Source organism: Sinohyriopsis cumingii, chromosome 4, assembly GCF_028554795.1.
Source record: "Sinohyriopsis cumingii isolate HCF-2022 chromosome 4, ASM2855479v2, whole genome shotgun sequence".
Taxonomy (NCBI): Eukaryota; Metazoa; Mollusca; class Bivalvia; order Unionida; family Unionidae; genus Sinohyriopsis; species Sinohyriopsis cumingii.
The window spans coordinates 80,502,137-80,514,694 of NC_142964.1; the positions used below are offsets into that span (position 1 = coordinate 80,502,137).

General features: G+C 34.7%; 1 protein-coding gene across 13 annotated transcripts in view; it reads left to right on the plus strand.

Annotated features, from left to right (window-relative positions):
• LOC149801529 (rho guanine nucleotide exchange factor 28-like) overlaps positions 1-12,558 on the plus strand; it is a 318,392-nt gene that overhangs the window by 279,421 nt on the left and 26,413 nt on the right. For all 13 annotated transcript variants that reach the window (XM_089955712.1, XM_089955716.1, XM_089955715.1 and 10 more), the window contains 2 exons: positions 1,461-1,582; positions 2,538-2,702. In XM_089955712.1, coding sequence (XP_089811838.1) covers positions 1,461-1,582; positions 2,538-2,702 — 287 coding nt within the window. The remainder of the gene's footprint in view (positions 1-1,460; positions 1,583-2,537; positions 2,703-12,558) is intronic.

A 12,558-nucleotide genomic window follows, 5' to 3' on the forward strand; every position in this document is an offset into this window, starting at 1 on the left:
CATTGGTATATTTTACTTGCAAATATGTCACTATGACCCAAGTTTAACACTTGAGTGACATCTTCATTTTGCCATTTGTTAGATCAACTGTATCTTTAATCCTAACACATTTTGACCAGTCATCATTTATTGCAAACCTACACTGATGAAACTATGTTTGATGATACGTCTTTATGAATCGGATATACAGCAGTAACAATTCCTTCCACCACATGGTGGCATAGACTTTAATTTGGACTCGCAACTATTGGGCAGCTGATTAAAATGCTGTTCAGTCAAGCCTGACACATCTATCATTGCACATCTATTGTCAAGATGACTCTTAACTCCCATTGCATTGGCATTAATCATCCATACCTTTATTTATATTGTGGGATATTCCCAATATTTTGACAAAGGGTGTCATGTTTGGGAATAAACACCCTATAGTTGATGACACTGCATCTGTTAAAAGCCCTCCCCCATGTCAGCACATTCTGCTAGAGTTGTGTCCCCTTTAGTGAATTCAAGACCCCACTTCTGAACAGTGGCAGTTTTACTCTCTGGGAAAATGAAATATTCTGACAGGCATGTAGGGGTTTCTGTAGAAGCCAGTAGCTGGTGGTTTTGGCCATTTTTTTCTCTCAGGAATTGCTACATACAATTCTTAAATTTTCTGGCCAAGGACATGGATTTGCCTCCAGATGTGGAGTTTGAGTTTACTGTTGATACAAAAACAGTTAATACAAACTGTAGTTATATGCACAAATGGAAAAAGTATTTAATTTATTATCCTCATGGAGTCATCTCCCAGATTAGTAGTTCTAGAGCCATCCCCTAGATCAGTAGTTTTAGAGTTATCTCCCAGATCAGTAGTTCTAGAGTCATCCCCCAGATCAGTAGTTCTAGAGTCATCCCCCAGATCAGTAGTTCTAGAGTCATCTCCCAGATCAGTAGTTTTAGAGTTATTTCCACGTCTTTGAAACTTGTATTCATGATAAATGTTACAGATTTCTTCTGGAAACTTGGTACACCCTAGTCTCTTGACTACACAATGTAACTTGTAATAAAAAAAATGGGCTCTGATCTGCATTTGTCCCCATTTTAAATGGAAAAAGTTGCCCATCATTCTTGGTTAATATCTCCCAATAATGCAGCAGACATGTAGTAATCTTGTCCCATCCAGTCAGGTTATCCTGACACCGGGCTGACCAGTCCTAACACTAACCTCTTAAATACTGAGTGCCAAGCCAGGCAGCTGCTAGTACCATTTTTATAAGTCTTTGGTATGGTTCAGCAACCACCTGCATCCAAGGTGGACACTAAGCCACCAGAGCAGCCTGTGGATGAATTGGTTTGTAAGAGATATAATTTTTACCTATTAACACAGTAGCTTCCTGATCTTTCACAAACCCTTGATTGATAAACTGTCTGATGACCGCTAAGTGATATTGTATTTTGGTTCAACTTTATTTCTTCAGTTGTTCCCAAGAAAAAGTTGACAGCCCAAGATACAGAGAGCCCCAGAGCCAGCTTGTATAGAGATGAAAGTGAGACAGAATCACCCCAGTTGCAAGACTCACCTGCCTCTGGAAGTGTAAAGGTAAAAATGTCCAATCAATGAGCAAATTACCAGTTTGATTCAGTCTTTCACAGGTTAATATTCAGGTTTGAACAAATTTACCAAAAATAGGTACTGAAATTGTGTCGTGAATTCTCTACCTTATACCACCATACATACTCGGTTATATTAAATAAAGTCCAACTGCAGATTTGTCATTGCATAATGTGCCAGCAGATCAGGGTCATTATTGTTCATCAGACCCAGATCATCCAATGCATTATGTGACTGCAGATCTGTACAGTTTGTTGTTGGGCTCAACTGAAAAGTGAGTATAGATGGTTAATCTATGAGAATAAGTACAAGAGGATTAATGGAGCATGGGTACTTCATTAAGAAAAAATAGTAATTAAATTCCTTTTGTGGTCGTCATTTTTGTTGGCTTGCTTAAACTGTTTTTGCAAAAATCCTGGAAAGGTACTGGCAAGCTTTCTCACATAGCTGAGACTTAAACCCACATGGACAGAGGTGACATGTCAGTAATCTATACAGTTCAGCCCCATAAGTAAAATGAGGTCACAGTGACATGATTTTCACGCAAGTGATTTTATCACATTTTTGCATTCATCTCTGTTTTTCAGATACTGTTGCATGTGTAGCTTAGAAATGTGTGCAATCTTCAGGGATACTTTTCACCTGGGCCAAAAGTAAATTGGAGTGGCTAATTATTTTTTGCTTTGGTGACTTTGAAAGGTTTGTGGTTGTTATGCCTTGGTGGAACAGATGACTGATAATTTGTACACAATTTTCTTGGGATACACAGTTGTCAGATTTTGAGTCGATTTTCAGTCTCATTTGGTCCTTAAACATATCCTGTCATTTCTGTCTTTTTTGTTTCTTGTGCTGCTCAAGTCCCAAGGATAGTCACTGTTGCATATTCACTGTGATCAAACTAATATTTAGGTCCATGTATAAACAGTTGTATTTGTTCTTCCAGTTTGATTCCTCTCACGATGTGGATAGTGGTCGTGGCTCATCACCTGGTGGGTTCTCCTCTGCCTCGTTGCTTTTGTCACCGATGTCAGCCCATATATCAGTTTTGGCAGCTACACAAGAGCAGGCTTCCATAGCCAACTTGCTACAAACTCTACACAGCATTGTGGTAAGTTTTTTGTATTGGAGAATACTTCTAGTGTGGTTCACCAGAAAAATTTCTTATTTTCTAGTGCAGATCATTTTGGACCTGCAGAGCAATTCACTGCTTTAATTCCACCATATTTTCTATTTAATACTTTTTAAAAAAAATGTAAGCTTAGGTTCAGGGTATCAGATTTACAGGCCAAGCATTTTCTGTGAAGAATCTGCATGGCAGAGTCGTATTGATTTATTAGTCTCAACATCTCTTTAAATGAAACACTTTGGAGGCCTATAATGCATTAAATTCAGGCATCTGAATGATTTTGAGCAAAGCCATTATAGATGAATCCCAGAAGTTGGATGTTTGTGATGTAATATTGACAAATCAAATGAAACTGTGATATTTATGATGTCAAAAACACATGGTCTTAACAGAAATGAAAGTATGCACAATGAATTGTGACAATTATCCAATTCATGCTAATTGCTCTGGGTATAGAAAGGATGGGAGTATCAACTGATGAGACGATCAGTGATGCTAGAAAAGGCATTTAATAGACTTGTTTCATCAAAACTGTTAGACTTGTTGCCCAAGTTAGTATGACAGATTATGGACAGGTGGCTAAAATTAATGGATTGGACTTTGCGGAAACTGCTGATAAGACAGCTGCTAGGGTAAAGATGGTTGGAACAAAAAATAATGATTGGGATGTGCTGGATACCTTAGTGGTAGTTTACTTGTTTTGTACCAGATGACATTTTGAGAGTTATCCCAATAATAATGGCTCCTTTCCTTGCTGCATCGTTCAGAACAGCTTCATCCTATCTTTTATATACTCCAGCTATAAGGAGGATGGTTATATATTATGATGTCTATCCATCTACCAGTCAGAAACCTGGTTTCTGCACAGTAACTTTGGTTGTCCTCCATCCAGAGTTAACAAACTATGTGGATGGCTTACTCTTGAGGTAAAAAGGAACCCAATAAATTTCAGGCTCACAAGTGGAAAGGTCAAGGTAACTGACTGAAAGAAGGAAAATTATTTCTGCACAACAACTCGAGTTTTTCACCAGCCACAGTTATCAGACTTCGTGGATAGCTTGCACTTGGTGTAAAAAGGAATCCTAACAAATTCATTCCAAAATGTCAAAGGTCATTGTCATGTGACTGAAAGAAGAAAGATGGGTTTATGCACAATAACTAGTTCTTCAGCAGATACTAATATTTGTAGTTGGCTTGCACTCAGGGTAAGGAAGAAAACCATTGCTTTTGAGCACCAGAGGTCAAGGTCAGAGTGACTTAAAGAAGAAGAATAGTTTCAGCACATTAAAACGAGTTCTCCAGCATCTATGATACCAGTCTTTGTAGATTCCTTACACTTAGATTAAGGAAAAACCCTATTGCTTTTGAACTAGAAAAATCAGAGGTCATTGTGATGGAAAGAAGGATGGGTTTTGCACATTAAAATGAGTGTGCTTATCATCTGTAATTAGGAAAATTTCTGGATGGCTTGTACGTCATGTAAGGAAAAACTGTGGTCATGTTAGAGTTGTAAAATGTTGAAGGTCAAGGTCACTGACTGAAAGAAGAAAAACAATTTGGCACATAATGTTATTTCTACATAAAAAACCTCAACTTTGTGGATGGCTTGTACTTGAGGTGAAGAAGGCAATTGGTTTTTATGTCAAAGGTCATGGTCACTGACTGAAAAAAGAAAAATTGTTTCTGAAAAATTTACTTGCACAACATTAGTTTGCATCACAGAGCTTTGTGGATGGTTTGCACTTAGGTAAGGAAGAAGTCTGTTCATTTGGGGTTAAAACATTGAAGGTCAGGGTCACTCTGATAGAAGAAATGTTGTTTATGCTCAAATATTTAAGTTATTGACATAGAGGACATGGGGCAGTCATGTAAATGTGCTGTTCATAGTTCTACAATGTAAGACATAGCACATGTTTTTGTTTTAGTGCTGTGTCTTACTATCCAGATAATGACCTTGTATAGCCTGTTCATATGTCGGTTGACATCGGAATGAGTAGTCAGAGTTTCAGGAATATCTCACATACTTGGCAGCCGATATCGACACTCTTCCACTAATTTATGTGTAATTGATATACTTACTGTGCTGTCTTTATCCTGGCTGAATGAAAATATGACACTAGCAAATGGACACATTTTCATGTTCTGTTGACATACATCTGAATTTGTTGCAATGCAATGGTAATTGAGGTATACCAATGTAAGTTTAAGTAGGTTTATGTGGGGGATATGTTTCTTGAATGAAACGAAACATTTTCATCGCTTTTCAGCCAACTGAAATGTAGGCCAACGAAACTTGAAACAGGTCCATTTCTTTTATGAGAATTTGAATTTATTAGAGAAAAGACATCAGGGTAGGTAAAGTCTGGCAAAAATATTATAACTTTACTTTGTAGAAAAGCATTGCTATAGGTTGAAAGTAGTGTGATATTCCTGAAACTTTTACTTTCGTAACACTGTTAGTCGACATCAAAACACACTGCACAGCGCTGTTAGTTAGGCGTAAAGACCCATCACACAAACCCCAAAACAAAAATATTGGGTGATGTGTCCTATGTTGTAGGACTAGTGCTGTTCACTGTACTGTTCTTAACTGTACATGTGATTGAGTAGTTGACCTAGGCTTTTCTTGACCTTGCTTGAGAAATGGATGTTTTGCAGAACGAAAACAAAAGTATACATACAAACCAACATGCTCAGTGCACCCATCTGAATGTTGTATGGGGCAATTAATATCGGCAGCCTTTTTATACTGGGACTCTTCCTGTCATGGTGATGAGATAGTCTCAGATTTTTTAACTAATTTATTTGAACATGTGACTTTGTATTTTAAAGATTTTACCCATTTCACCAATTTTAGCCTTTATCGTTGTGTTTGTATTCCTTTTAGGATGGGGAATAACAACAGTTATTGGTCACTATATAGCCAGCACAGTGTGTATGTGCTGTTAAATGCTATACTTACATACATTAATACATTCCAACACGGGAACAAATTTTTTCCATTGTAGGGTGTTGTGGTAAGAGAGACATTTAACAAAAATACCAAGCCACACCCATTTTAATCAAATTTGTTATTGCATAACTAGGATATTGTTATATCCTGTGATGATCTTTTTGGTGTCTTGTCTGTCATTGATGAAATCCATGCATCAGTTAAGTGAACCTTTACTGCAACAAGATAATGAATTTTTCAAAATGTTTTGTCAGTTTCTGAAATTCGGTTGATGATTTCTGGTTCCATAAATGCTAAGATTTATCCATTTTCTGCAAAAGTTTTATTATTTCTTACTGGCTGTCATTATCAGTTAGCAATATAAGTGAAAGACAGAATTTGGATAAAGTCATTTTGACTTACATTCCTGGTTAATTATTTATGTCAGTTTCAGTTAGAAACTTCAGATAGTACCTTTCACTTCTCCTCCACCATAGAATATGCGACTTAAGGAGATACATAGACGAATCTAAATATGTGTTTTGTTCCGAGTAGATGCAAAGAATGAGTTTTATAAGGCATAGGAATAGGTTGAGGTCATTCATCTGAAACGTGTTCCTGTGGCCATATCAAACTGGCTTGTTCCCCCAACTTGGAACAAAGTACTTTTATGGTTTTGTATTTATTACATATTCCCTTTTTATTCAAGTATTCTTTTCAATATTTTTTCAGTATACTATTAAAAATTAACTAGGCATTTGATATTTTATAAAAAAAAATATTATACAACCCACTGAAAAAGCCCCAGGTGACTTGTGTAACCGAGGCTAAGCCTAGATATGTACCTTGCAGTTGAATCATTAGTCCATTTGTTTTGCTAATATGGTGATTTACTCTTCCACTTTGAATTTTTAAAAATGTTGTTTGGAACATTGGAATGGATTGAAACTGCAGTCACAGGTAAGTGAATTTTTTCCACACTTCTCAAATGGAACATAGGTTTTGGACCAGTAAGTGACCTTTTTATTACACCCTACCTACTGAATTTTTTCAAAGCAAATTTCAGCAAAAAAACAGTTATTAAATACGTTTAGTTTATACAGAAAGTTCATTAATTTATAGTACTTTCAAACTTGTTATGTTTTCATTTAATTCAAGAAATTATTGGTACAATGACATTAAAGGTAGGTGATAATGTATGCATATTTTTTTTTAGAAAACAGGTTCAGTCTCTTTCTGAAACTAGATTTATATTATTGACTGCTGGTAAAGTTTGTTGTACCCAGAAGTCATAAAATGTGTACTAAAATGGACTGGTAAATGATAGCAGTATAAGGTAAAAAGCTAAAAGGTGTGTACATAAATGAGCCTCTCTTAACTAATTTGTACCAAGTAATTACCATAAATACAAGTCAAGTCCAGCTGCAAACAACATAATGTGCCTGCAAATCAGGGTCAATATTGTTTTTTCTTCTAACAAACAGCATAGACCCAGATCTGCTAGTGCGATTTGAGATGGTATTTCTGGGTCTGTGCAGATGTATATATAAAATTTGGTCATCACAAATGATATGGAGAATTATGGATATTGGTTCTCATTAGAAGAAAAAAATGTTTTATTTACAATGTAATTATTTTGTTAAAAAAATATTTGTCTGGAAATTTTCATCACAGTCTTATAAACTCATTTGGCAAATAGTAATGGAAAAAATACCTCCTAGCCTAGGAGATAATAGTTACAAGCTTACACTATTTATAGAAAAAAATTTGTATGGCAGTATTGCAAGTATTTTCATTTTTTGCAAATGATCATTTTTAAATTATTTGAATAGATACATTTCAAATAAAATCTACTTGAATATACAATTCAAAAAGAAAAACAATGTATAGTTAATACATTGTCATCAGAATTTTTTAAACAAATTAGCATCCTTCATGATCGTCTTTATTAATAGTCCCTTTAATTTGATGTATATTAAACTCTATTCATTTAGGATACCAAATAAACAAGTATTGATTGTTAATAGCACATAACAAGCTATTTCGTTCTTTCTTTCTTTGTTTCTTTCTTTCAACAAATTGCTTTTCAAAACAAAACAAAAGTATATTGCAATTAATTCAGTCATCTGCCACATGACCTTAGGCAAGGCAAGTAAAGCTTTGTTTAATTATTTCATTGGCTTAATTAGTAAAAAGCTTTGTTTAATTATTTCATTGACTTAATTCAGGGTTCCCAAGATATTCAGAGTTCCCAAGATACTGGGAAATCGGGGGAAAAATCTGGAGAAATGATAAAAAAATTTCCTCGACCGTGAAAAGTTCTTGAATTTTGCAAATATTCATGAAAGTCTAGAAAAACCTGGAAATTTACCTCCACAACTTGATGCCCAAAACAATTACATAATTGAGTCTTAACTGAACTTATCGTGGGTTACATTTATCGAGTTCTAACCAGAATATTAGGAGGTTGCAGTATGGATCATTTGGGTGCTTGCCATAAATAAATTTGTTGAGACAATCCAAACACTCAGTGGCATTGATTCATCTAGTAGACTTTTTGTTTCACAGACAGCTCAATATCAGTATCTTTTATTTAAATGGAAGGTATGAAAACCAGTCTAGCATCACAAGAGACCAGCATGGTGGCGTTAAAGCATAGCCGCTTAGAGGATGGACTAGCAAACTTAAACGTTAAATCGAGTTAGACCTGCATGAAATCAATATGAAAATTAAAATCGTTATATCTTTAATCTGCAGAAAGACGATAAAACTAATGCGTTGGTGAAATTTGAGCTGGTTCTAGCGATTTGAGTGCTAGTGGCACGAGCACACAGAATCTTACAACCATCATTTTCAAATATTATAGAGAAAAAAAATATTAAATGAAAGTCATATACTGGTTGTAATAAAAATACAAAAATGTAAGAGCACAAAGTTCTCTATATTTATTCCAAGACCAACTTCCAGAGTTTTGTAGTATCATGTGACTACCACGTTGACATGTTTTCTCTCATGCAGGGAGCATACAAAGCAGGGAACCAGACTACTCTGCTTGATGAATCAGACTGGCCAAGTTTCTTGTAGTTGTTCTCGAAATAAATATGTTGAGAATTATATGTTCTTTCTGGTTTTTGCAAAAGGTATCAGACTTTCATTTAATATAATTGAAAAATTTGTACAACAACATTAAAAAGGAGTTTGTTGTAGATATCACGTGACTATTGGACTTCCGATGTCATTGTTTGAGATTTGTGAAGTCATGTGACTATTAACGCAAATGGTGAATACCAGGTCAGGTTTCATCTGTGCAGAGTTTTATCTAGTCTGTCAGCGGATTATACAAATTACGATTTTAATACTTGCCATTTTTGAGAAAATAAATAATTTTCCTATCGATTTCATGCAGGTTATTGCTCTGAACCCAAACTAACCCTAAATGTCCAAATGTGAAAAATGGCGTTGGAACATTCAGAGGAAACCTGGATTAGAAAAATTTTGAATCTCTGAGCAGAACTTTGGTGCGAAACTATTACACAGTGACATGTAGCTTGAAGCATTGGTTTCAGATCTTAAATAGAACGCAGGAGAAATGGGAAATTGTCGTCCCATTTATTACATATTAAGAAACGATAAGAGCCCCTGTATCAATACAGGTTTGGGGACTGGTTTATTGAACTAGATGACAAGTTGATTTTACAGAAAATTCAGTCCTTATTTATACAACATTATATAATTTGGAAGGTCTTTTGTCAAAATTTAAATCAACCCTTTTGTGAATGTCTTTAAATGATGGAATTTATAACCAAATCGTCTTAAGGAGTTTAGGTTGGTTGAAAAACCTTGTCTGAGATTTTATTGGCACACATAAATTCAGGGTTAAACTTTTTTCGTCACAAGATAAGATTCTAATACTTTTCGTTTATTTTAGGTGATTTTCATACTGTGATAGGAAATGTTTACTTTGTATACCATGCACATTGCTCTAGAATTCTTTAGAATTAAAGATTTGAAAGGAAACAAAATAATTTATGCTTATTATGTTGTTTCCATGTAGCAACATAATGCAGGTCTGCAAAATAAAGTTAGAATTTGAATTCTGTACATTGAAATGGCTTTAAATGCCAATTTATAGGAATATAGTCAGATTTGTTTCATGTGGCTCATTTTGTGGTTTTGTACATGATCATCTTTTCTGACATGTATGTTTTGGAGTTGTGAAAGAGAAACATCTTCAGATTGGGAAAATGCATGTTTTATAATCCAAAATGTTCTTTAATTCCATTCAGTAATGTTCGTATGTTAACCTTGAAAAAATTAATTTCATCCTGAAAATAACATGGAAAAGACCTGGAAATTTATATTTTGAAAAGCATGAGAACCATGTTAATTATTTTATTGGCTTAATTAGTAAAGCTTTTTTAATTATTTCATTGACTTAATTAGTAAAGCTTTGTTTAATTATTTAATTGACTTAATTAGTAAAGCTTTTTTATTTATTTCATTGACTTAATTAGTAAAGCTTTGTTTAATTATTTCATTGGCTTAATTTGTCACCCACCAATCATGACAACTGCAGTGAAGCTAATTATAAGCAACAGGTAGACAAAAGCATGGAGCATTTGAGCTGTTAGGTCCTGACAGCAATTTTATAAGTAAATATTTCTTTTACATGGAGATTCTGGGTGATTTGTTGTGATTCAAGAAAGAGTTGTTGATTTTCTGGTAGATAAAGGAACATTTTCAAATTGACCACCTCCAACAGTGATCAGATGCTGTTGACAATTTTAGCAATCTTGGGGGTGAACCTAGAAGGATACAGAAAATTATGTATGAAATATCACTGCATGAATGATGGAGTTAAACTTGTAAATTTGTTCAGTTACTCTTCCACGGTACCGTTAACTTCATTTTTGCTTAACAGGTATAGTTATATTCATGAAGGTAGAAGCTTTTGTTGTGTCATCAATTATGTTAATAGACAAACACAAATTAACAAAATGCACCTTATTGGAGAAGTCGGTTTCTTGGTTTAAAACGTTTGCAACACTCTTTGTGCAGTAATATGCATCTATCTGTACATCTTTTTTTTTGTGTATTGATATTGTTTTCTTATTTGGAATTACCCTTGACTTGTACTCAATTTAGACTAATGCTAGTTGCAAAATATCTAGTTACTTTATCAACCACTTCAACTTCAATATCCAAATTTTTGTCTAAAAGTGCCGTGTGGCATGAAATAATAATGAAAAATCTGTATTGTAATAATCTTAGACGGTTTATATCTGATGACAAAATCGTCGACTAAACATGAATATAATTGGAATACTTTGTATGTACTCGCTTTCAAATTTAGTCCAGCTGTGAATAACATAAATCACTGGCATTCCAGAGTCAGTGCTTGTGTAGTACTGATTATTCCAAACAGCCTTCAAAGACCCAGGTAACAGTGGCATCATTAGATACCGGGGTCAGGGGATTTAGCATTGCAACTTTTCCACTAGAACCTACCAATATTCAGTAAATCAGTAAACGTCCTTGAAGTATAAAAAACTGAAAAAAATAAAAATAAATTTTTTTTTGCAGAAAACCCTTGTACATATAAAATTAGTGAACATACTGAGATATGCCAATGCATTATGTGATTGCAGATCTGGGTCAGTGCAGTTTACATTTTGGCTTGACTTGTAATTGAGGATATTTGGTACTACAGGAATAGACCCCCTTGACACTTCTGGATGCTACTCTGTTGGCATTAATTTCAATAATCCTCAGAGAACTGCAGTTCTTGTCATCTATGTTGGTGTAGTGGTAAAGGTGTTGGTCTTGACAAACAGAAGGGTGTTGGTTTGATCCCTACCATTGGATCAAACAAGATAGGCTAACTTGGTCCAAACCTTCCACCCAGTTTGCCACAATATGATATGGGGGGTGTGTGTGTGTATATATATATATATGTGTATGTATATGTGTGTGTGTGTGTGTGTATATATATATATATATGTGTATGTATATGTGTGTGTGTGTGTGTGTGTATATATATATATATATATATATATATATATATATATATATATATATATATATATATACACACACTTGCATGTAAGTCTAGTCCACCTGCAAACTGCATAAACCCAGATCTACTGTCACATAATACAGTCAGATCAGGGTCTATGCAGTTAGTAAAAGAAACAAGACAGGCCCAGATCTATGCATAATGCTAAGAATATTAAGTTGAACATGCAACATAGACCCTGATCTGCCTTCACATTATGTGCCAGCAAATTGGGGTCTTTGTTGTTTGCAGCCTGGCACACCTTGTTAGCAAGCATTTATGGTGACCCAAATAAAGTGTTGCTGTGTGGTCAGATGAAAAGAAAAAATATGCAATATTAGTCATTCCCACTAGAAAACTGAATATGTGTCAGGGGCATTAGCTTGATAGACAGGTCTTTTAACATTAATTTCAATAGTTATGTCAAATGTTCATACAATAGAGGACCTTACCCTGTCATAAGTTAATTAATTTCATGTAATATGAACTCTGGTCATCAAACACTCAGCTTGGGCCAGTTAATACCTGTCAGGACTGTTTTTCACACATTGTCAATATACATCAATTTTGTCTTTAATCAGTGAAGTATATTGTTGTTTTAATTGATACAGGACCAAAGTGACATAAGTAAATTTCTTAGTTTTGTTAGAGGGGTTTAAAAGATGTGTCAGATGTAGTGAGGCTTTATTATCAGTGACCCTCTTTGCTGAATTCTGTGGAATTACTGCAAGGGACTATCGTCCATCCATACTGGTGGCATTTGGAAATACTACTTTCATGATTAAGTAAATGCAGTAAAAAGAAAATAGCCAAGGAAGAAAACACAATTGGATTTAAAGTTGTACAGAATC